Source organism: Cervus canadensis, chromosome 32 (assembly GCF_019320065.1).
Source record: "Cervus canadensis isolate Bull #8, Minnesota chromosome 32, ASM1932006v1, whole genome shotgun sequence".
NCBI lineage: Eukaryota > Metazoa > Chordata > Mammalia > Artiodactyla > Cervidae > Cervus > Cervus canadensis.
This window is the reverse complement of record NC_057417.1, coordinates 7,733,152-7,758,076: the sequence shown is the minus strand read 5'-3', so window position 1 is coordinate 7,758,076 and position 24,925 is coordinate 7,733,152. Positions and strand designations below refer to the sequence as shown.

Genomic DNA, 24,925 nt, shown 5'->3' with positions numbered 1-24,925 from the left:
AGTTGAATTACTTTCCTACTCCTGGTTTAGAGACCCATCAATTGGAGATCTGAGGAGTCCAAAAAGTGACCCACACTTCTTATCTCCCCTTCTCCCCGTCTGACTCTGAAATAAAGTGAGGAGCTGTCTAACTGTAACAAGACACGCGGATCATTAGATCTCCTCTAAAATCAGTTCCTTAAGCATCTACCACCCCATCTTTCCTTGCCTGCTAATGCCGCATCCCTCTTTCTTAGAGTCCAGTCTATTCCACCATTCCCTGTCTCTGACCCTTTGGTTGACTCCCAATCCTTCCTTTTCATTTGTGATAACTTGTCATCCTGTCTGTGGCCTTGACTTGACTTGACACCCTAGAAAGGGATTCTTGGGCTTTACTGTAAGATTCAGCCTGTTCATGGGATATGTCTCTATCATAAGTGGACACCCTGGAGGGCTGGACCAGACACACTGAACATCAGACAGACTTGCAGTGTGGTCTCTTTGACTTCTGGAATTCTTCTGAGAGATCACATTAGCTTTCCTTATTGATCACTGGGCTGGGGTCAAGGTAAGATTTTAAATGGTCTCTCTGTCTTACGTTTTTTGCTTAATGTAATATTAAAATGTTTTTGTTGGACTCTTTATTCTTAACAAGTAATTTCATTACTACTGTATTTGAGTCTGTGGTCCACTAAATTCTTGGGTCCCCCCCCCAAAAAAAAAGACACATCTTAATAGGTAACAGTTTTTTAACCATAGTTAAATTTTTACAAGAAATTAGGTCTTATTGACTCTTACCTAACAAAAGTTTCAAGAAGAATTTTCAGTAATTAGATTTCAATAATTTTCTATCCTGTCTTCTATATCTAGTCCATTTCTATTCCATCACTCTTGTGTTTCTCTTTATCATCCTGAATATTGATGAATATCATCTATACTACTAATTCCTAGGCTTCCCAGGTGGCACAGTGGTAAAGAATCTGCCGGCCAATGCAAGAGCAGCAGGAGATGCAGGTCCGATCCCTGGTTTGGGAAGATTCCCTGGGGTAGGAAATGGCAACTCACTCCCTATTCTTGCCTGGAGAATTCCACGGACAGAGGAGCCTGGTGGGCTACCGACCACGGGGTTGTAAAGAGCTGGACGAGACTGAGAACACACAGAAATTCCTAGGCTGGAAGCTCTGCTCTGTACTTATTTTACTTTTCTAGTGCTGGAACCGTGCGTTTCATGCTTGTATATCATGGAGCCAGCTCAATTTTCAGCATTAAACTTACCATGCTGAAAGGTGGATAAAAGCCCAACCATAAACTGACTACTTTGCATGATTTTGTCTGCATTCTGCATTTAGCACTGATTCCCAACGTAATCTCAACAGGCATAAAATTCAGTTCTTTGGGATTCATTCACCAATCAGAATACTGGAAAAGTCATCTGTAAAAAAATTCAAGAGGAACGTAGATTCAGAGAGGAGTCAAAGCAGAAAAGTCTTTGTACTTCTGTCCTTGGTGCTGAAAAGCAACAACAACAACAAAAACTTAGGTCAACTTCTCTGCTTTAGTAACTGTAAGGATGTGACTGTTTGTAAATGTATAAGAGATCATCCAGTTTAAAATAATCATTATTTAGTCTTATTTTCCTAAGAGATCAGATACTATTGGGGCCATGCTGCTGCTGTTGCTAAGTCACTTCAGTCCTGTCTGACCCTGTGTGACCCTATCGACTGTAGCCCGCCAGGCTCCTCTGTCCATGGGATTCTCCAGGCAAGAATACTGGAGTGGGTAGTCATTTCCTCCTCCAGGAGGTGACATGGGAGCTGACTAATGCTGACCCCAGAACTGCCCTGCCCCATGCAGTAGTCACTACTATTTAAATAGTAGCTATTTAAATCAATTTAAGTGAAGTAAAATTAAAATTCAGTTTTTCAAGGACACCATCCACCTTTCAGGTGCCCAAGAGCTGCATGTGGCTGGTGGTTACTGTACTAGATGGCACAGATATGAAATGTTCCCATCATCTTGGGGAGTTTTAATGGATAGTGTTTGCTTAGAATATCATCATTGTGGTAGACTCAACATTATTCCCCCCAATATATCTATATCCTAGTCCTTAGGACCTGTCACTGCTGTGAGTGTTAACTTTGTATGACAAAAGGGACTTTACAGATGTGATTAGGTGATGGATGTTGACTGAGAAGCATTATCCAGCATTATCCCAATGGGCCCAATATAATCACAAGGGTCCTTAGCATAAGAGGGAACCAGAAGTGTCAGAGTTAGAGGAAAAACCAGTGTCATAGCAGGAGCAGAAACTGGAGTGATGCATTTCAAATGTGGAGAAAGGGCCCACAAGGCTATGGATTCAAGTGGCCATTGGATGCTGAAAACAACGAGGGGACAGATCCTCCCCCACAGGCTGCAGAAACAACCAGCTCTGCTGACACCTTGACATTAGGTCAGTGGCATTGATTTCAGATTTCTGACCTTCAGGAGTCTAAGAGAGTACAACTGTGTTACTTTAAGTCACGAAGTCAGTGGTGAGTTGTTATAGCAGCAGAAGGAAGCACATACATCACCATCATGATTATCATGATCAAAATCACACTCAATTCTTGCATTTCATTTGGATCCTTATAGTTTTGCAGTCTCCTCAAGTAGAGTCCAGTCAACCCCTTGGCTATTTGAAGAACCAAGCTCATAAGTAATGGGTCCCTTTTTCATCTGAGATATTCATATTGACTCAGAAATGATTTCTGCTCTGAGAGTGGGTAATGGGAGTTCAGTGAATCATGAGCTAGCTGTGTCAACAGGGAGTGGAGGGGGCTGTAATAGTTGAAAGGCACAAGAGGTGATCTCTCTCACCTCGCTTTCGATTTTCTCTGACTCGGGTGGTTGTCAGACCAGACTCCAATTCTGGTTTTGAGCAGTGTGTTTGTATGGGATTGACAGAGATGAAAACATAGTAACTATCCTACTGAGTGACTTCAGACAAATCACAATCAAAGTTCAATCCAATAGATGAATGGATAAAAAATTTGTGGTGTGTATGAACAGTGGAATATTATTCAGCCATGAAAAGGAATGCGCTTGAGTCGGTTCTAGTGAAGTGGATGAACTTAGAGCCTGTTATACAGAATGAAGTTAGTCAGAAAGAGAAAAACCAATTTTGTATATTAATGCTTATGTATGAAATCTAGAAAAAGGGTACTAATGAACCTATTTGCAAGGCAGGAATAGAGAACGGACTTTGGACACAGCCGGGGAAGGAGACGGTGGGAGGAACTGAGAGAATAGCAGTGAAACATGTACCTTACCATATGTAAAATAGACAGCTACTGGGAAGTTTCTTTAGAATATAGGAAGCTCAATCCCAATCTGTTGCTCTGTGACAACCTCGAGGGGTGGGAGGGGGTGGGAAGGAGGTTCAGGAGGGAGGGGACACATGTATACTTATGGCTGATTCCAATTGTTGTATGGCAGAAGCCAACACAATATTGTAAAGCAATTATCCTCCAATTAAAAATAAAATTAAAGAAAGACAATGTGCAAATAGAAAAAGACAACATTTTATCCTAAAAAAAAAAAAAAAAAGCTCAGTTCAAGCCTTGGAAGACACAGTTCAGCGAGAAATCCTCTGTGCCCTTCCTACCCCCGCGGGCCAGTATGTTATTTTCCAAGCCTAGTGTGTGATTGTGGGTGTGATGAGTCAAGCTTCTTCTCTGCTCCCCCAGCCTGCTTGTCTCCTCCCAGGCTGGATTTTGACTCTGCTTTTTTTTTCTGGAAAATGTCCCTTCATCCACTGTACACTGTCATCCAAGTTACGTCTCTTTCAAATAACAGTAATGGTAATAAGAGCACATATACCATAACTATTATAGCAAATTAATTGGATACGTATTTTCAGTATGGCGATGGGAAATTTATATGCATTGCCTAATTTATTCCACAGATAACTCCATAAGGACGCACTATCAGTATCCCCACTTTAACAGAGAGAAACAAAGCATAGTTAATGTTACTTACTCAAGAGCGTGCACCTCAAGACAGAGACACGGGATTCAGTGAGTTTGGAGGGCATTATGATAAATGAAATAAGTCAAACAGAAAAAAAGACAAATATTGCATGTTATCACTTACATGTGGAATCTAAAGAATACGGCAAACTAGTGAATGCATCGAAAAAGAAGCACACAACAGAGAGAATGGACTAGTAGCTACCAGTGGGGAGGGGGTGATGGGCAAAAAGGGATGGAGGTGTGAGAGGTACAAGCTACTGGATATAGGACAGGCTCAAGGAGATATTGTGCAACATGGGGAAAATAGCCAAAAATGTGTAATAATTGTAAATGGACTGTAACCTTTAAAATTACATTGAATTAAAAAAAATTTTTATTAAAGAGGGAGAATCACAATTTACACAGCAGGCCTTTTGGCTCCAGAGGTGGGTTGAATTTTTAAAAGGTGTCGCCCTGTCTTGTATGAGGAAGAGGAGGACTCTTTTTTTAAAAAAATACTTATTATTTTTTAACTTATTTATTTGGCTGTGCTGAGTCTTAGTTGTGGCACACAGGATCTTTCCTTGAAGTATGTGAACTCTTAGTTGTGGCATGTGGGATCTGGTTCCCTGACCAGGGATCGAACTCAGGTCCCCTGCATTGGGAGCTCAAAATCTTAGCCACTGGACCACCAGGGACATCCTGGGCTTGCATTTTAGCACTCAGCAAATGGTTCCCCTTCCCAGACTAGCTCTTTAGTTTTGGGAATCATGCTATCTTCTTTTATTCTTTCTCTGTTCCCTCAAAGAGTGTAGACAATGTCTTGGAAAACCAGCAGAAACTCATTGATACTGTTCATTGAAATTTATTGTTGAATCCTCTAGATTATTAATAAAGGATCCCACAGAAAGGGGAGACCACTAAAGAAGATGCCCTAGAGAAAGCCAATAGAATATGGGGTAGTGAGAAGACCCCAGGCTGGAGTCACATCCTGGCTGTAGCTCTTAAGAGCAGTGTGGCTGTGAATAAGTCATTCCTTGATTGAGCCTCAGTTTTCTCATCTGTCAAATGGAGATAATAATATATTACTCATAGTCCTTATGAGGATTTAATGGGTGTGCAATATAAAGGGCTTTATTAATGGTCATCAACGTCATCATTAACATTTTTTCCCATAACCTGTACTCAAGAGTTTGGCACATGCAAAGTTCATAGTAGGCCTTGTTTTGCTTGAATGTATTTCTAGCCCAACAGCATCATCCTAGATAGAAGTTTTGCTTCTTTAATTTGACCACTTCAGCATTCTCATGACAAACAGAACGGAACACAAAAACAGTTTCTATCTTTCATATAATTGCTCCAAATCTCTTTCTCGTGGTGAGGAGAGAGTATGGTCTTTAGAGTCCTATTAAAATAAAAATGTAAAAATCAGTGATTTTGCACTGGACCCCAGAAATATGGCACGCATTAAGATTAGAGCCATTAGCATCCTTACCGATGCAGAAAAGTAGCTTGGGGAGTGGGTCCCTGATTCCACCTGCCCTGCTTCATCTCTGCCCCTGCTTTGTCATTTCATTTGTGGTTGACTGCAGTCATCTTCCCTGTCTCCATCGTTTTTCTCCAGTGCATTAGCTGTTCAGTGGTCAGAATACTCTTTCTATAGCCCAGATCTGACCATTCCACCCCCATTCCTGGAACTCTTCAATGGCCTCCCATTACTTAAGAAATCAAATCCAAACTACTTTATCTGGCATTCCCTCTTCTTGTCTGTATATCTGCAGCCTCATTTCATTTGTGGTTGACTGCGGTCATCTTCCCTGTCTCCATCATTTCTCCCCAGTTCATTAGCTGTTCAGTGGCCAGAGTACTCTTTGTAGAGCCCAGATTCGACCATTTCATCCCCATTCCTGGAACTCTTCAGTGGCTTCTCATTACTTAAGGAATCAAATCCAAACTATTTTACCTGACGTTCCCTGTTCTTGTCTGTCTATCTGCAGCCTTATTTCTAGCTCTAGTTTCTGTTGAATCCCCACCACCCACATACTTCACTCACAGGAGTCTTCTCTGTGTTCCTTCTTTCCCTGAAGCTGATCTCCATGCTTTTCTTATGTTTTAGATTCCCACTAACTCACTCTAACTTCTCCTTTAAGACTCATCTCCATCACATCCTTCTAGAAGCATTTGCTACACCTTCCATCTCTGAACTGGGATGCTTCCACTCTGGCTCCCATAATAATATGCATATAGACGCTTAAAAATTCATGAAACTTGCTTTGATTGTTGATTTCCCTGAATCTATCTTTATCCATCTTTTAAATATCCATTTGAGAAGAGACAGTTTTCTCACGCCCGAATGTACTTTACATTCATGTGCGTGCTTAGTCATTTCAGTCGTGTCTGACTCTGTGCGACCCCATGGACTGTAGCCCAGCAGGCTCCTCTTTCCATGGGATTCTCCAGGCAAGAATACTGGAGTGGGTTGCCATTGCCTTCTCCAGGAGATCTACCCCACCCAAGGATCCAACCCATATCTCTTATATCTCCTGCCTCGGCAGGCGGGTTCTTTACAACTCGTGCCCCTTGGGAAGCCCATTTTACATTCATACAAACACACATGCTGATCCTGAGCCTACCAGGAGCCAGGCACACTGAATCAAAGTGTCATCTTTCTGGGCCGAAGACACAGGCCAGAAATACATCTTGAGTGACTGACTGAATGAATGAAAGCAAGACATCCTACCATGTGTCTATGAGTTTTAAAGAAGAGCTAGTTCCTTTCTGATCAAATCCAATGGATAACCTTGCAGAACAGGAGCTAACTCAGACTGTCTGCTCATGCCTTAAGCATGTTGCATACTGGAGCGTGTTCACGGTTCTTCCCTGACCTCACACACGGTGAATGTCTGAGCTCTGTAGGCTATTTGTAGAGAGTTTATTTCATCTTTGCAGAAAGCTGCCCAGTATAAATATTAGTCAGTTGATTTCACACAGAGTTAAAACAAGCTTTTAAAAGCCTTTTACCTCTCCTGTCCCCAAACAGGTACTTTAGACAGATTCTCAAGAGCCTTGGGAAGCTTTGTCGGATTTGGTAAAGTGAAAGTTATGTTCTGTTCAGACGCGGCCTTCTGTGAAGGCTGTCTTGGGGTTGATGCTGAAATTGTGCAGAAAGGGTCAGGGAAAGTGAAGGATTTTAACATCACAAAGATGGGGTGGGGGGTGGTGTAGGAATCAGACTTCCCTCTTCTGGATTCATCTCAACAAGATTGTTTCTGAAGCCATTTTCCTTTGGTGCCAAGAAGGTAGCTTGGTATGTGAAGGAGCAAGGGCTTCATATTTCAGTGGTCTGAGTTCATTCTTAGTTCTGCCCATCAGTTGGTGGTGGCTTAATCGCCAAGTTGTGTCTGACTCTTGAGACCCCATGGACTATAGCCAACCAGGCTCTTCTGTCCATGAGATTTCTCCAGGGAAGAATACTAGAGCGGGTTGCCATCTTCTTCTCCAGAGGATCTTCCCGACCCAGGGATCGAACCTATGTCTCCTGCATTGCAGGTGGATTCTTTAGCCACTATGCCCATCAGTTAGTCAATGACAAACATGAATCCAACCCAGCTCTGTAACACTTGAAGCAATGGGTATCACCACCACAGACCAGCAGAAAGATCATATAAGCCACACATAGATTTTGTTGTTGTTATTGTAATTCTGGTAGTCACATTAAACACAGTAAAAAGAAACAGATAAATTTAATTTCAAGATTTTATTCAACCCAGTATGTCTCAACAATAACTGAAAATGTTTTCTTTAATCCAATGTCTTCAAAGTATTATCATTTCAACCTGTGCCTTCAACACACCTTATGTCTGATTAACCAGATTCCAGCGGCTCAGTGACCACACGTGGCTCGCGGCCACACATCAGGGCAGCCTGGGGTGGAGCCACAGTGCCTGGACAGATCTCTCAAGTTCTTAAACTTTTCCAATCCAGATCCCAAGATCTGCTTCCCAGAGATCAGACGAGATTGCATGAAAATCATCATGTGTCCGAACTTCCTTCTTTTCATTGTAAAGGATGGAATAAGAAGACAAGATATTGCATTATATTTTTAGGGGGTTTGCTTGGTTGTTGTAGTTCTGTCACTGGACCTTAAGCTCCACGCGGTAGGGAGTGATTTCATTTAACATGGTATCTCTGGACAGTATACGCGTACATGACTAAGTGTATTAGTTTCCTAGGGCTCCGATAACAAAGTACCACACACCGGGAGTCTTCAACAGCAGGAATGTATGGTCAGAGTTCTGGAGGCCAGAGGTCCAAGATCAAAGTGTCAGCTAGGTTGGTTCCTTTCGGAGGCTGTGAGGATGAACCTGGCCCATGCCTCTGTCCTGGCTTCTGGTGAGTGGCTGGCTTTCTTTGGTGTCCTTGGGCTGTAGAAGCATCACTTCAGTCTCTGCCTTCATCTTCACATGGTGTTCTCTTTGTGTGTGTGTCTATGTTCAGAGTACCCCCTTTTTATAAGAACAGTTGTATCAGATCAGGGGCCAGCCCTACTCTGGTATGACCTCGTGTTAACACGCGTTAATTCCATTTATGATGAGTGACTACATTCCCAAGTAAGGTCACATTGTGAGACAGAGGGGCGAGAACTTCAAAAAGTTAATGGGGGAGCACAATTCAGCCTCTAACAGCACGTGTTCCTTATAACAGCATATGTTCATTAAACCTAAATCAGATCCATGAATCAATAATACTTGACTATAAGGACATTTTTTGTCTACTCTGGGTGGGTCCCAAGAATATACCATTTTGTCTGAAAAAGGTAGGCAGGTTAAAAATCAAACAAGGAAAACTGGACGTGAAGAGGATGAATGTTATTGATGGGCAGTTCCACTCTGCAAAGGCACCTGCTTTGCAATTATCGCATTTGAAAATATTTATATATGCTGCTTGAAGTTCTTTTGAATTAAATGTACTTAACTTCCATCAGCCTGTGTCCTAGCTAAAACTGCCTCAGAACTGTTCAGAAAAGTGATCTTCAGTGTCTTCATTTGTATACAGAGTGATCACACACTTTATTTGGCTGGACTTAGATGCTGTTGTATCTAAATAAAATGTCTTGTCATTAGGCAAATTATCTCTTATACACAAATAAGGTGAACTTCTTCCAGATTTTCAAAATTTCACTCTCCTCCTTGGATCCACCTTGACATTTTGCAAAACCTCTTCTTTAAGTCAGTCCAGCCCTGGTTTACTCCAAACTGTGTGCTGTACTCAGCTCAGCATTCATGGAGGCAATTATCCTTAAAACATCACACATCTTTAGCTACAGGAAAATACTTGTGCACTGACCAAACACATGTAAAGAATTCAAGGTTTTCCAGTCTCCAGTGGTGCTTTGTTTGAAGGTCCAGGGCTCAAGAGACCCTTGTGTTGGGGCAGCACCAGTTACTGAACTTAGTTCTTCACTTAGGAAAATGGAGTTCTTTGTTTTCAATCTCTCTTGACTTACTCTTTCACAAATAGCAATAACTTCAATACTGCATGTTCATGCCAAGTTGGATTGTATTGAATTTGTAAAGTCAATAAAGTTTTATCTCCCCTTTGTTCTGATGGGAATTTCAATTGTCATACTGGCCTTGTTTATTTCTCTTATTCTCTGTATAAAAGTTTATGAAATGAGGATGGAGGAAACCCAGAAATGCATCACGCAATCAAGTCTGTTGATATAGCCAGACTTGTTGGGTCATATGGATGGAAAATTTAGGGAGCCGTGTGATGCAATGGGAGTATATCTAGAGTTCAGATCTCAGCTAGAATGTGTGTTCGCTGTCTGAATTTGGACATGTCACTGAGTTATTTGACCTCAACTTTCTCTTCTGTTAAATGGGTATATATGGTACCCATCCTACCTACTTTCCAATGCAGTTTGGAGGCTCACACAGACCATGTTTGAATGCTCTCAGAAGCCTTTTCATTGTATCCTTGGCTAAGCAGCTGTGATGATGTCTAAGATGAGAGTGATAAGCTCTGTCCTATTTATTTACCTAAACTGACCACCGGACTTATTGATGTGTTTCTTCTGTTTCAAACATTTGAGTTTCTTCAAGAGAAAAGGTATCATCAAAGAGTGCAATTTAAAAGATCAGATCCCTTTCTTTTCTTTTTCTTCACTCTTCCCTTGACTTTATTTACCATCATTGCATTTACTCTGTGACTGACCAAGATGTTTTTGAGCATCTATTCAAATGCTCCTGGGAAGACGGTACTCAGTAATGCAGACCTTCCCTCAAGGGCCCAGATAATTCAGGTCTCTTCCCTCAAGGGCCTTACAATCCAGTAACCTCCAGGTCTCTATCTCAGCTCACCCGTGGCTCTGAAAATAACCTCAACACTTTCTTTGACTGTTTTCATTGATTCTGCCACCCCGGGTATGAGCTATTTCCTCCTTCTGCAGCACTAAACTGGCCTCTCCACACATGATTTTGTCAACCTGCTTCATATCATCTGGCTATGTTCTACTCACCCTTCAACTCGAGGTTTAGACATCAATTCTTCTGGAAAGCCCTCCTTGGTAAACCATAGGGGTTAGGCAAGCTCTCTTAGCTCTGTATATTTCTCTTCCCTTGGCACATACCCCATCAAACTGTACATTCCCAGGCTATTCTGTGACTTCTGCCAACTTAGAGCTGCAGAGGTTTCTGGGCTGCGTGAATCCTTGTCACCACTGTAGCCCCTGAAGCTAGCAGAGGACCTGCCATACCAAAGATGCCCAGGACTTTGCTACTGAAACAATGGCGTGAATATCAAGTTCTTGCCTATTTGAATAGTTCATTGCCCTTGCTTTCTGGCAGTCTCTCCTAATTTCATTTCTTCCAAATCCAAGTATAATTCATTTTGTGACAGCCTTTTTTTTTCAAGTTGGCAAACTATTAGAGGCTAAAACTTATGCAACGCACAATGAAAGACAAGGTCATATTTTATCATCTTTGCCTGTTGCCTTAACCAGATTAGACATCTTTCTACAAGTAAGGTGAATGCAAGCCAACAGATATTTATCATGTCAAACACCTGATTACAAAGGACGGAAGAAAAAGAGGGAAGTGTTAAAGATGAAGATGGCAAGTCCCTGCTTTGAAGGAGTTTCCAGTCTTAGGAGAGGCTCATAATAGCCATGTAGTGAGATTGGAAAAGACTCATTGGAAAAGATCCTGATGCTGGAAAAGATTGAGGGCAGGAGGAGAAGGGGGTGACAGTGGATGGGATGGTTGGATGGCATCACCGACTCAATGGACATGAGTAAACTGTTCGCTATCTGGGAGATAGTGGAGGACAGGAAAGCCTGGCATGCTGCAGTCCATGGGGTCACAAAGAGTCGGACATGACTTAGTGACTGAACAATAACAAGGGAGACAGGATAACTGAAAACACCACAAAAAAAAGAACCATTTCCAGAACCATCTGGAAATTTCCAGAACCATCTGGAAATTCATTATAAGTTATGTGAAGGAGGTACATAGTTTCTGTATCTTAAGAATGTCTTGTCTCCTCAAGGTCATGGGTTGTCTCAGCTATGTTTAGGATTCACCTTTGAGAGAGGACCAAGGAAGAAATGTCGATTAGTGTCAGTGGGATACAGACTTTCCTGATAGGTAGAAAATTCTGTTTTCATAATGTGCTGTGAGTGAGGTTGCTTCAATTAGGAATATCCACGGTGGAGTTGACACTACTGTGGTCTTCCTGGCGCTTGCAGTATGTGCAGCAACCCCCTTTCTCACAGAGACGGTTGCCTTACACCAAATCTATTAGTTCCCTATTTTAGAGGCAGGCAGAGAATCCCCTGGATAGCTACGATGGAGTAAGTAGCACAGCAATATTATCCCAAGTCATATCTGCAGGGTAACTGTAAGCAAGCTGTTTAGGGGAACACAAGCCATTCTTTTCTTGTTGTGGATATGGTTAAATGTAGTAATATTAGCAATGGTGCAAGTCTTTGAAATTCATCTTGGATAGAAATTTAACGCTGATGTTACCCTGGTGGTGGTGGCGAGAACTTTTTTTTTTTTTTTTTGCTTCTTTAGAAAATAGCTCCTTGTGAAAGGAGGTCAATTGTGGATTGAAGGTTTCCTCCATACCCAGGAGATGAAGGGTCTTTGTGGAATGATGAGTTAAAATACGTCGCTCTGTTCCTTCCATTATGGAAACAGTTTTTGCTAATATTTATTTGCTTGGTTCAATTGTCAATTAGTTCATCTGCCCTTCTGTATGCGCCACTATATTTGGGACGGTGGTGGGCAGCTCCAACTGTCACTCAGGAATAGATGGGAATGACAGTGAGGCCATGCTATTGATGCAAAAGAGGATGGCTGAACTTTTGCTGCCCTGAATTCCCTTTGTGTTTGCAACCATGAAAGTGGTCCTACGATGTCAGCTTCTGGTTTCTCAGTTTCCTATAGTTATGTGAGAGATTACATTGGGGGAAACTGGATGAGCAAGACACAGCAACTCTCCTGAATTTTATTTTTTTTCAACTTCTTACTTTGCAGTCAGAATTAGATTGGTCAAACTATGGTTTTCATCCTTCCTCTTGGGGTGACCTCAGATTATTTGCATAGTCTTTCAAAGCTGCCCATCTAGAAAATGATGGAGGCTGTGGAGTGCATTGAGGGAGTTAACATTTATACAACATTTAGGGCAATAGAATGCATATGTTAAGAGCCATTCTAATTATATCCTTATTTATTTATTTATTTTTATTTCTGGCTGTCCTGGGTCTTCATTGCTGCACAGACTTTTCTCTAGGGGCAAGCAGAGGCTACTCTGTAGTTGCAGTGAGCAGCTTCTCATTCCAGTGGCTTCTCTTGTTGCAGAGCTTGGACTCTGGGGCGCGTGGGCTTCCGTAGTTGCAGCTCCCAGACTCTAGACCACAGGCTCGATAGCTGTGGCGCACAGGCTTAGTTGCTCTGTGGCGTGTGGGGTCTTCCCAGATCAGGGATTGAAACTGTGTCGCCTGCATTGGCAGGCGGATTCTTTACCACTGAGCCATCAGGGAAGCCCTTCTAATTATATTCTTGTTGTTATTAATAATGTTTTAATCACCATCATCATTATTAACACTACTAACCCCTCTTGGGTTCTGGATCTTGAGATGACAAGAACAAGGTCTCGTGCCTTTTTGGTGACTTCCAACTTTGGCTAGAATACTTCAGAAAATACTTTGTGATTGAATAGTTATACCATAGCCCTTACAGATATCAACGCTCATCTTAGCCCACACAGAGGTCAATCATAGCATCCTTGAAGGAAACTCAGCTTTGGAGAAAGATGTGGATTTGAGGTCTGCCTCTGCCTCTTGGTGGCTCACTGGTAAGGAATCCGCCCGCCAGGACAGGCGACACAAGAGCCACGGGTTGGATCCTTGGGTCAAGAGGATCCCCTGGAGGAGGAAATGGCGACCCACTCCAGTATTCTTGCCTGGAAAATTCCATGGCCTAAGGAGCCTGGCGGGCTACAGTCAGTGGGGCCACAAAGAGTTGGGCACAAGTGAGTGAGTGAGCACACATCTGCCACTTACTAGCTTCCAGAAACCTTTCTCTTCTCTATCTGTGAAATGGGTTTGATAACAAATAAGTTCCGTAAATACACTGTTCTGGTAAAAATGAAGTTAGACATGTATATCAAGTGGCTACCATTATCTAATGCTGCGAAGGAATTCAATGACAAGCTGCTATTCTGTCTGGTACTTTTTTTTTAAGTTAATAACGGGCAATAATAAGGCATTTACAGCTATTTCCACAGACAGAGAAGTGAAGCCCTATGCCACACGGCTTTCCAAGAAGAAGTCTTTCAGTACAATGTTGGGATATTTCAATAGGGAAAATTTTTTATTTTCAACAGTGCAGAGCAACATTTGATAGTTTGACTTTGTTTCTCAGCTCCCTGAGTTACTGGGTGAATCAGAGCATGTCTTAGTCCTTATCGGGACCTGAGAATTTTTCAAGGGACAAAACATTTTTAATATATGCATGTGTGTACCACTCTTTAAGATGCTCCAGACAACAGTGGTGAAAAAAAACAGCAGGGGTTCCTGCCCTCATGAAGTTTACAGTCTGGTTGGAGACAGATCTCAAAATATAGGGTTGGCCCCAAAGTTGGTTGAGAATTTTACATCATATCTTACAGAAGGGTCCTCCAACCTCCAGGATCTAATGCCTGATGATCTGAGGTGGAGCTGATGTAATAGTAAGAGAAATAAGTGAGTGAGTGAGTGTTAGTCACTCAGTCGTGTCCAACCCTTTGTGACCCTATAGGGTATAGTGTCCCAGGCTGTTCTGTCCATGGAATTCGCCAGGCAAGAATACTGGAGTGGGTAACCATTCCCTTCTCCAGGGCATCTTCCCGACCCAGGGATCGAACTCAAGTCTCCTGCATTGCAGGCGGATTCTTTACCATTTGAGCCATCAGGGAAGCCCAACAGAAATAAAGTATACCATAAATGGAATGCACTTAAATCATCCCCAAACCGTACTCCCTCCCTCCCTGGTCCCTGGAGAAATTGTCTTCCACGAAACCAGTCCTTGGTGAGGACCACAGTATTACAGGAAAACCCAAATGAAGTTTTTGGCCAACCCAATATACGTAATGTAAAAATACACATAATGTCAAAATCAAATTATACATCATGTCAGATTTTGACAAGGATTTTAAAGGACAAGTCAGGGTCCTCTAAGACCCTGTGGATGCAGGGAGCAAGATAAGAAAGTCCCCATTCTTACGTGCCTGAGACTGTTGACTGGGAACTTCACTTGCTCCAGAGGCTAATAATTATTATTATTTTTTTTTGACACAAGTATGTTTCTCTTTGGAAATACCACCTCATAAGCCACCATGTCAAGGCTACTGATTAGCACCAAGTGCCATAAATATTTGATTTTTAAGGAGTTGAGAAAAACAACCTCTCCGTTGCCTTCTGTGTCTCCACACGGAAAGTCAGGATGGAACGTTTCGTAAGCGTGACACCTCACTGTCGCAGATCCGTCGCCCCCTCCCCTGCTTCGTGTTTCTGGGGCTGGGGTTTTCAGCCGCATCAAGGTGTCTCCTGGCCTCTCTCCCCTCTGTGCCTGCCTGCGGAGGCTGGGAAGGCAAGATGAAACAAATTGCTTTGACTCCAATCTGTGACGTGGATTCCTGTCATCGTGGTTGTTTGTTGGTTTTTTGTGAATTATGGTCCCAGAACAATTTCAGAGCTCTTTGTTCCAGAGATTATTTTTTGGTAAGCTCATATAGTTAGGAAACCAAGGTTTGTATACTGACCTTACAAACTACAAGATCAGTTTGTAAGCTGACCCATCTCCAAGTGTTTAAGGATGTGGGGCTTAGGAGTCTGATGGATTTCAGTAACTAGCTCTTACTAGTTGTATGAGTAGCAGGAAGTACTGGGTTGACCAAAAGGTTCATTCAGGTTCTTCTGGAAGATGTTATGAAAAACCTGAATGAAACTTTTGGCCAACCTGATAACTCCACCTCGCTTAAAAAGAGAATGATGGTAGGTACCACATTGGGTTCTTATTAAATAAGATAATATAGGCAAAGCTGCTTTGCTGAATTTTGTATCTTTGGTGCTTAGAACAGTGACTAGTACCTAGTTAATACTCAAGAAAAGTTTTCTTATCATCACCATCATCTTCATCACCACCATCATCTCCTTCTGTATCTTCTTCATCACCATCATCATCTCTGTATCATTATCAGCTTCATCACCACCATCATCATCTCTGTATCATCATCTTCTTCTTCTTCACCACCATCGTCTCCATCTTTATCATCACCACCACCGTCATCACTTTCATCCTCTTTATCATCGTTATCATCTCCATCTTCATCTTAGCATGGATTCGGTGACAGGAACTCTTCAATAAGGGTCCCACCACTTAACCAAATTTACAAACTCCCATAGTGGCAAATACTTTTTCATCTATTTGGAGCCTCAGTGTTCTTACCTTTAAAAAGACCATAATATCTATCTCTTGGGGGGTGGTTATGGAGATTAAAGTGCCTAGCACACAGTAGAATGAATCCAACACACCTGCCCATGTGTTTTTCAGAGAAGGAAGAACCTTGCTGGACTAGAAAGGGGACTGATTTCATCCCTACAGTGAGGCATATATGCTCAAGGACTTTCTAAATTATGAAACACATTCCCATATATTTGATCCCTAGAGCATCACAAGAGCCTCATCAGGAAGGAGAATATTTGTTTTTTTGTTTTTTGTAATAAGGAGAATATTTTTGATTTGTATTAATAAATGAGGAAATGGGGTACACAATAGTTTCACCATTGAGTTTCTGGTTTTTCAGCATTTGCCTCCAACCCTGTAGTCACAGCACCAATAAAAAGTTAGATGGTAACCAACAGGGAAATTACCCAGCATAGAGTTTTTTATTTTGCTTATTTTATTGCAATCCATAAAAGGTTTTACATCACAACCCAATTCACCTGCATAAAAGTTTCATGAAACATTTCTCTTACTCTATTCTATTCTTTCCCAGTGTAGTACAGTTTATTTCATTTAGAGAATGTTGATGTGATAACCCCCTACCAGAGTTTTACATCCCAAGGGATCACACCTGTAATTTGAAAACAATACATTTCACCCCAAAATTGTGTATAAGAACAGTCTGAGGCACCTTCACACAGTGCTCAAGGCTGGATCCCACCCACCCTCAGAGATTTTAAGCCGGTGGGTCTGGGGTGGTGTTCTAGCCTCTGGCTCTGTAGGACCACCCCTAAGTGACCCTATGGCCCGTGGGCTAAAGAGTAATGTCCTGTTACATCACTCTGATTGTCTCCACCTGAAACACTCTCCTCTACTAGGTGTTTTGACTTTTTTGGGTTTTGGGGGATTTTTTGCATTTTCTCTATCACTTCCCAGAACACCAAGGAATCTGTCTGTCTTGATCTCACACTTTTTGCTTTCTAGGAGAAAGCAAGACCCCTGTATTTGCTTGAAAGACAGAAGCTCAGCTCTTCAGTTATCAGTTGGACAAGGAGCCTGTGGCTCAGAATGACTGCTGAGTCCACCTATTGAGTGAGTCCTTTGAGAAGGGGCTCTGGTCCTCTGGTGATGCGGTTTCGAGAGGGGAGCTGACTCATCCCTTTAAGGAACCTGAGTGAAAGTGAAAGTCGCTCAGTTGTGTCTGACTCTTTGCGACCACACGGACTGTATAGTGCATGGAATTCTCCAGGCCAGAATACTGGAGTGGGTAGCCTTTCCCTTCTCCAGGGGATCTTTCCGACCCAGGGATCGAACCCAGGTCTCCTGCATTGCAGATGGATTCTTTACCAGCTGGGCCACCAGGAAAGCCCAAGAATACCAGAGTGTGGGTAGTTTATCCCTTCTCCAGCAGATCTTCCTGACCAGGAATTGAACCCAGGTCTCCTACAGTATAGACAGATTCTTTACCAACTGAGCTACCAGTGAATCCCAAGGAACCTGAGAGGGCTGCTTAATTTCATCCTGCATTAATTAATTAATTGATTAATAATCACATCCCCAGACTGTGATTGGAAATAGGAATGTAAGAATGGTACAAATACTGTTTATCCAGATTTTCTTTCCAACCCTGGGAAGCTGGGAATTGGAAAAAAAAAAATCACCCAGGGGTTCCCTGAGCTCACACCACCAACAGATCAGCAGGAAAGTGGAATTCTTCCGGGCAGCCTTCTCCGCCCTCACCTCCTCCTCTGTTATACAATTTAATTACAAGTTTAATCACTTCAGAAACCTCATCCATTCCCTCCAGTGTAGCGAGATCTCTCCTTTCCAAGCAGGCGTCTCAGTGATAAGCGGCTGTCCATGCAAAGAGTGGATGGGTCTCTTGAAACCTCCCCTTGGGCAAGCCAGAAAGACATGACTAAATAAAAACTGAGATTGTGTTGACATTTCACTGCGGTGGTTGTAGTTTTAATAATAAAGGAAGAACAAAGTATTTGCAGCTTTAAATAAAGAGGCAGCATTTGGCATTGAAATCACAGGGGATTTTGTACGAGGTTTTATTTTTGCTCATTGGGAAAACAAGAAAAAAAAATGAACTTAGAAGAGACAGAAGTTCAAGACAAGAGAAAAACAAGAGGCTGATTTCCCTTCGTGCCCTTGATCATCACTGGGGTACTGGGGTCAAGGGTGGGTTCCTTTTCTTCAGAGTCTACTGTAGGTCCTTCCTGTTGGGTCCTCAGGGACAAAGATGGTTTTGGATTTTGCTCACCACGTTATTGAATGTGATGAATGAAGCTGTTTATCTAGCGCATCCTCTGAGACAGGGCGCCGTGTGTGTTTGTTTTCCCGTGATTTGATTTTTATCATGATCTTCTCACAATTACCCTGTGAAGTCACTCATCATGTTCCCCATTAAACAGAAGCAAAAAAAACAAAAAAAAAACCCAAAAACTGGAGCCCAGGGCATTGCAACAACTTGCCTGAGATCACGCAGAGAGTCTGCCAAGGAGCCAGGCCTGAGCATCTTCCACACACTCGCCCCTGACAGTATTTTAAGATCAATTTACAATTAACCACTCAGCTTTGTTATACATTTATCTGCAGTGTTCTCAGGGTGTGTTTTTTAAAAACATATCCATCACCATCTCTCTTATCTCTTCGAGCTCTGTCTTCATCCCTCTTCTGTCTCCTCCCCTGCTCCTTTTGGCGTTCCCCCCACCCCCGCCCATCCCAATATAAGACAAAAATAGGAGAGTCGCGCGAGCTTCCCAGTGGAATTCCTAAGTTTGCTTGCATACCATATATTTAGTTTAGTAATGAAAAATTCCAGCTCCGGGCGGTGCAGAGGATAGCATTTCTAATGTTTTTTAAACAGCTATTAATGTAGTCGAGCGCTGTGTGGGTTTTCTTTCTTTCTTTTTTTTTCCCCCTTCCTCGTCTATATAATCATCTGCTCAGCGTACACTCGGAAGCGGAGAGCAGGGGCCAGAGGAGGGGCGGGCTGTGATTGATGGATCAGCTCCAGGAAGGAGTCCCCTCTGGGGCTGGTTTGGGGAGCAGTCAGATGTTGAGGAGGAGGTCAGCCGGGCGGCCCCGGCCCCCCCGCCTCCCGCACCCCCGCCGTCCCCACGTTGCACAGCGCACACACCCTCACTCCTCATCGAGGCTCTCTCCTGCCAGATGCTCTGTGGTGTGGCACGAGGACAGCTGCTAAGTTTATGGAGGAGAAAGGAAGCAGGATGGTACCGCAGGTATATTTCCCCCATGTTTCTGTTTCACTCGAAACTGCTTTGAATGGAGCGGAAGCCTTTCTTGGTATGAAGTCTGTGTTGCTCTGTGTGTGATGTGGATTTTGCTCCTTGAATCATGCCGGGAGGGAAAGGAGAGGAATTCAGCCAAGTGTGTGTGTGTGTGTGTGTGTGTGTGTGTGTGTGTGCAGGAGCTTTTCTGCTTGATGTGTAAGAACTGAGCTGGTCTTCGAACCCGCAGGTTAATGATGTAATTTTGCATTTCCCTTCTTTGGTTTCAGTGCCCCCAGGGGTATGATGCAGTTTTAGTTCTTTTCGGTCCAGCACTGGAGGCTTTTCTCTGAATATGCGCAATTTCTTGCCAGAGAAGTAGAACAGACCAGGCTGAGAAACTCAAGTCGACCAAACTGTCAGCAAGACGGAGAACTGCAGGCAGCCAGGAATGGACAATCTCCTTTCTCGAGTCGGAGTTGGTGGGAGGGGTGGGTCCCAGGGCGGGAGACACCGCTGTTCTAGATGGTGTGGAGAGGTGTAACCAGTTGGTTTAAGAGGACTGAACCATTCCCGTGCATTTCTTTACTAGAGGGGCTGTGTTTAGGCCAGAAGAGATTTGAGGGAATGAGAAATGGACTGGGAACGATAAATTTCAGACGCAAAAGGAGAAAGGATGCTCTAGAAGTTTGATGATTAGAGCTGGGAAAACACACACACACACAGACGGGAAAGAAAAATACTTAAAGTCCACCTTGGCAGGCACTTTTCCCCCTTAGTAAAAGTCAGACAGTTCACGGTGAAAAGAATAAATCCGTTCCATGCTCTGCCACGTAAGGACTCTTTTCTGCAGTTGAAATGTGCTTTGCATTAGATGGTGAGCCAAAATATTTTGCCAAGTCCGATGGGCTGCCAGTCTTGGTTCATTTATTAGTTTCCCAAAACTACTTTATTAAGGCACTCAGGGCTGTGCCTGGGAGAAGGGGATGTCTAACAACAACAACAACAAAAAACTCACCAAAATACAAAAGAAAACACCTCCCATTTTCTCTCTGGCTCTGCCTCCTGAGAAAATTAAGGGTGTGGGATGTTTCAGCGACCAAGGAAATTCTCCTTGTATTTGTGGGGCGTCTCACTGAATGCCTGCAAGCAGCAAAGTCCACACACTATGCTAATGGTCAGATTACGGTATTTGTCTTAAAATAGCAATAATATCCTGGCTATTTCATGCTTCAGTAAAATGTTTAAATTGAAATGGCACTTTTTTTTCCTTTGGTGAATCAGACTTGGTTGCATTTTAATAACCCGCTTTCCTCTCTGTAGCTGGAGTGCAAACTACCCACCGGGGTGTTTCGGGAAATTGGGGGGGGGGGGTTCCCACGTCATCTGGCTGCTGTTGAGTTGCTGTTCTAATTGATGTTTGGCCCATGAGGACGAAGAAGTTTCTTTTCCATTTATCCTAATAGATGCTCTTGATTTCAAATTTCTACCCAGTTCTGCAACAGCCAAGGGTGGGTTTGAAAACACGAGGTCTTGGCTTCTTTTTTCTTCCCTTTTGTGTATTCGGCAGTAACCCAGGGAAGTCCAGGCATTGAACATCAGATGCTAGGGTTGCAAAATCACTTGAAGCACCCCCCTGATGATGTGGTTGTTCAGTTGCTAAGTTGCGACCCCATGGACTGCAGCACACCGGGCTTCCCTGTCCTTCACTATCTCCCAGAGTTTGCTCAAACTCATGTCCATTGAGTCGGTGATGCCATCCAACCATCTCATCTTCTGTCGTCCCCTTCTTCTCTTGCCCTCAATCTTTCCCAGCCTCAGGGATAATGTGGAGGTACATGCAAGGCAGAATCACCCTCCGCTGTCAACTCAGTACCCCCACAAGCACCCTGACTCAGGAAATATCAGCATCTCCCTGATCATGCCACTTATTTGGGAAAAGCAGGCATTTGGCATTAAGGTAGGGGGATGATCCTCAGTCAGGAAAGAATCTGCCTGCAATGCGGGAGACCCGGCTTCGATCCCTAGATTGGGAAGATCCCCTGGAGGAGGGCATGGCAACCCACTCCAGTATTCTTGCCTGGAGAATCCCATGGACAGAGGAGCCTGGTGGGCTGCAGTCCATGGGGTCTCAAAGAATCAGACACAACTGAGCAACTAAGAACAGCACAGAGGGATGAAGGGAGCGTCTGCAAATCAGGGAATGTCTAGTCAGCATGCTCTGGAAAATGGCTGCCTATCCCCACCACTGACATGAAATTGGCTTCAGCTTCTCCTCATTTCCCCCCATTCCCTGCCCTGGAGCATGTTCACGTGACTTAAGACTTGTCTTGACCTGGAGTGGAAAAGATGCCCTTAATGTGAATATGGACTTCCCAAGTGGCGCTAGTGGTAAAGAACCTACCTGCCAATGCCAGAGATACAAGAGACACAGGTTCGATCCCTGCGTCAGGAAGATCCCCTGGAGGAGGGCACGGCAACCCACTCCAGTACTCTTGCCTGGAAAATCTCATGGACAGAGGAGCCTGGTGGGCTATAGTCCATAGGGTCCCAAAGAATTGGACATGACCGAAGCAACTTAGCACACAAGCACAAGGTGAATATTTTTTTTTTCCAGAAAATTCATTTCAACCATGCTAAGAATCCAGGAGCATCACTAGGGAGGAAAGAAAGACATCTCCGAAGCCCTTTGAAGGTGAAAAATAATTCCATAGGAAGAACGATGATCTTAATTAAATATTAGATGTAATTAGCCCAAAGTGCAAATGTTGGGAATATTAATTAGGGTCTCTTTGGAATGGTTGTCAGTGTTAATAAGTAACCGCAGGGGGTCCACCCAACATCTGTCTGAGAACTCCAGGAATGGGCGTGCATCTCAGGCTCCAAGGACTTGAGTGCTACCTGTAGGCTCCTTGGCTACCTTGGACACTGTCTCTTAGAGCTGAGCACCCTGGTTTTGCCAGATTGGTGCATGTTTGGGTGGAGGTTGGGGGTTTGTCCTGGCTCCAGTGCTGCCCCTAATTGGTCCTTGCCCTTGGCCCTGGGAACCTCAGAGCCTTCAGAAGCCAGGCTTCAGGCTTGAGGTGGTGGAAATTTCCCAAGCTGCTATTCTAACACTCGCCAAAGGATCCCCCTTGCCCCTCCCCAGCCTGGCAATCGGAAGCCTGGCCTCTTTGAATCAAATACCCTAGCACCTGGGGGCTCCCCATGGGCGCTAGTGGTAGAGAATCTGCCTTCCAGTGCAAGAGATGAAAGAGACAAGGGTTCCATCCCTTGGTCGGGAAGATGCCCTGGAGAACGAAATGGCAACCCACTCCCGTTCTCTTGCCTGGAAAATACCATGGACAGAGGAGCCTGGAGGGCTACAGTCCATGGGGTCACAAAGAGTTGGACACGACTGAGCAACTGATTGACCCTAGCACCTGCCATGCCACCTGATGGAAAACGGGTCTCAGGGTCACTGTATATGTGACAGAGAGTGGCTTATTTATTTAAAATCAGAAACGTATCTCCCCACCAGGGGATCTTCTTGCCAGATGAGAGATACCTTGGCATGGGATAAACACGAGCTCTGGTTCAACTCCTGGCTTTCCTCAGAGATACCTGTGGCTGTGGCCTCACAATATTATTTACCGGCTCTGGGCCATGGTATCCTTTACAATGAAATAAAGTGGGATTCCAGATGCAAAGCATGCAAAGCAGAGTCTAGACCTTGGCACTATTAACCTTCAGAGCTGGATAATCCTTGGTGGTGGGGTGGGGTGATCCTGTGCATCTTAGGGTGTTCAGCAGCATCTCTGGCTTCCTAGATGCTGTAGATGCTGGTGGTTCCCCTTAATCCCCAGTTGTGACAAACAAAAGTGTCTGTAGTCATTGCTTCATGTCTCCTGGGAAGAGATCATCCTTGCTTGAGGACTCTTGCTGTAAAACGCTCAGCACCATGCCTGGTGCCCACTAGGCGTGAGTGTCACTTGCTTTGTCTTCTGGGCTCTGGTTTGAAGAGGGTGTCTTTCAGATGGAGCAGAGACGTGTGATGCCATCATTAGTCTTCTCATAAGCCCACTTTTGCTGGGTTTGATGCACTTGTGTGTACAATGTAGATGTCTGGTGATTCAGAGAAGATTCTGGAAAAGATTCTATGGCATCCTTCTTCCACCATGCTTAACACTGGGCCACCCCTTCCTTGGTTTAGGGAGAGGGCATCCCCTTTTCTCTCCCTGCTTCACCACTGACTGTATTTCCTGCCCAAACTCTTTGTGCAACCACAGCTTCTTAATTGTTGGCCCCATGATTCATGATAAGTCTGTCACAACGATGAGAAAACCTTTTCTGCAAAGGGCCTGATAGTTCAATAGTTTAGGCTCTGTGGGCTGTATGGTCTCTTGTCATAGTGACTCAACTCTGCCATTGGGGCACAGTGAGCATGGTTGTGTCCCAATAAAACTTTATTTACAAAAACAAGTCATGGGCCAGATTTCTTCCAGAGTTCATTTGCCCATCCCTCTCCTATCCCCACCCCTTCCATCCTGTTGCCCAGTGAAGCCACACAGAGCCCAGAGTTCACTGGCCAGGCATGCACTCACTTAGCAAGCACTGGGGTCTGCTGACTTTGCAGCCAGTGTGCTTCGGAAGCCTGGAGATAGAGCAGAGAATGCGACGCAGTCTCCCACCCTCCGGATGTTCACAGGCAAGTCAGCAGGCAATGGCGGTACCTCCAGTTACGTGGGAAGTGAGCAAAGCTGCGGTAGAGCTTAGAGGACAGGCAACTGATGTGGTTTAAGTGTCAAAAAGACTGGCTGGGGGAACCTCAAAGAGAAGCCGAGGGCTCCCCTGGTAGCTCAGTGGTAAAGAATCTGCCTGCCAATGCAGGAGACACGGGTTCAATCCCTAGTCCGGGAAGATCCCACGTGCCAGGGGACAACAAAGCCCATTTGCCGTGACTACTGAGCCCATGCTCTCGAGCCCAGGAGCCACAACTACTGAAGCCCATGTGCCTAGAGCCTGAACTCCCGAAGAGAAGCCAGCACAGTGAGATACCCACACACCGCACGTTGAGAGTAGCCCCCACTCGTTGCAACTAGAGAAAAGCCCGTGCAGCAATGAAGACCCAGCAGAGTCAAAAGTAAATAAATAAATATTTTAAAAAAGAGAGAGAGAAGCTGAGACTAGCCAGGCAAGGGAGTAGGGGAGAACTTCCCAAGCACAGGAGGCAGCGAGCAGAAAGACATGGTGTTGTTGAGAAAATAAAAGAGACCATACACTTCTTGAGGTCAAGCCCTTCCCTGGGCAATGCAGAGAGGGGTCAGATCCTAGCACGGAGCGGCTACTGTTTTGCAGAAGCACATGGGACTGGTTCTCTCTTCCTGAGATGGCTCTGCCATGCGGAAAGGCTAGGTGGGCGTATACGTTCCCGTGAAAGCATTTCTACTGAAGGCGGAGCAAGGAAAGCTGTGTCTATTTTGACCATCTCTCTCTACCCCTAATCCTGTGAGCATTTCAGGCTCCCTTGGTGTTTTTTACAAGACTGTCTTTCAGAGACAAGCGAGGGGAGGGGCAGGAGAGTCTGAAATAGATCTTTGGGCAGAAGTGAAATCTGTCCCAGTGTATTTCCCTTTGGAGGATTCTCAAGGTCCCAAAGCTTCTAGGGCTTCTCATGAGCCAGAAAGAAGTTGCATCATATGGAATTTCTGTGCACAAGTCTATGTTCCTTGAGCAGCCCTCTAGA

General features: G+C 44.1%; 1 protein-coding gene across 20 annotated transcripts in view; it reads left to right on the top strand.

The window, feature by feature from the left end:
* RBFOX1 (RNA binding fox-1 homolog 1) overlaps positions 1 to 24,925 on the top strand; it is a 2,068,635-nt gene that overhangs the window by 1,832,324 nt on the left and 211,386 nt on the right. Inside the window, exon 1 of one of the 20 annotated variants that reach the window (XM_043455519.1) lies at positions 19,012 to 19,212. The exons of the other annotated variants lie outside the window; for them this stretch is intronic. Within the exon in view, the coding sequence (XP_043311454.1) occupies positions 19,180 to 19,212 (33 nt within the window). The 5' untranslated portion in view covers positions 19,012 to 19,179. Of the gene's footprint in view, positions 1 to 19,011; positions 19,213 to 24,925 lie in introns of those variants that run through there. 20 annotated transcript variants of the gene reach the window in all.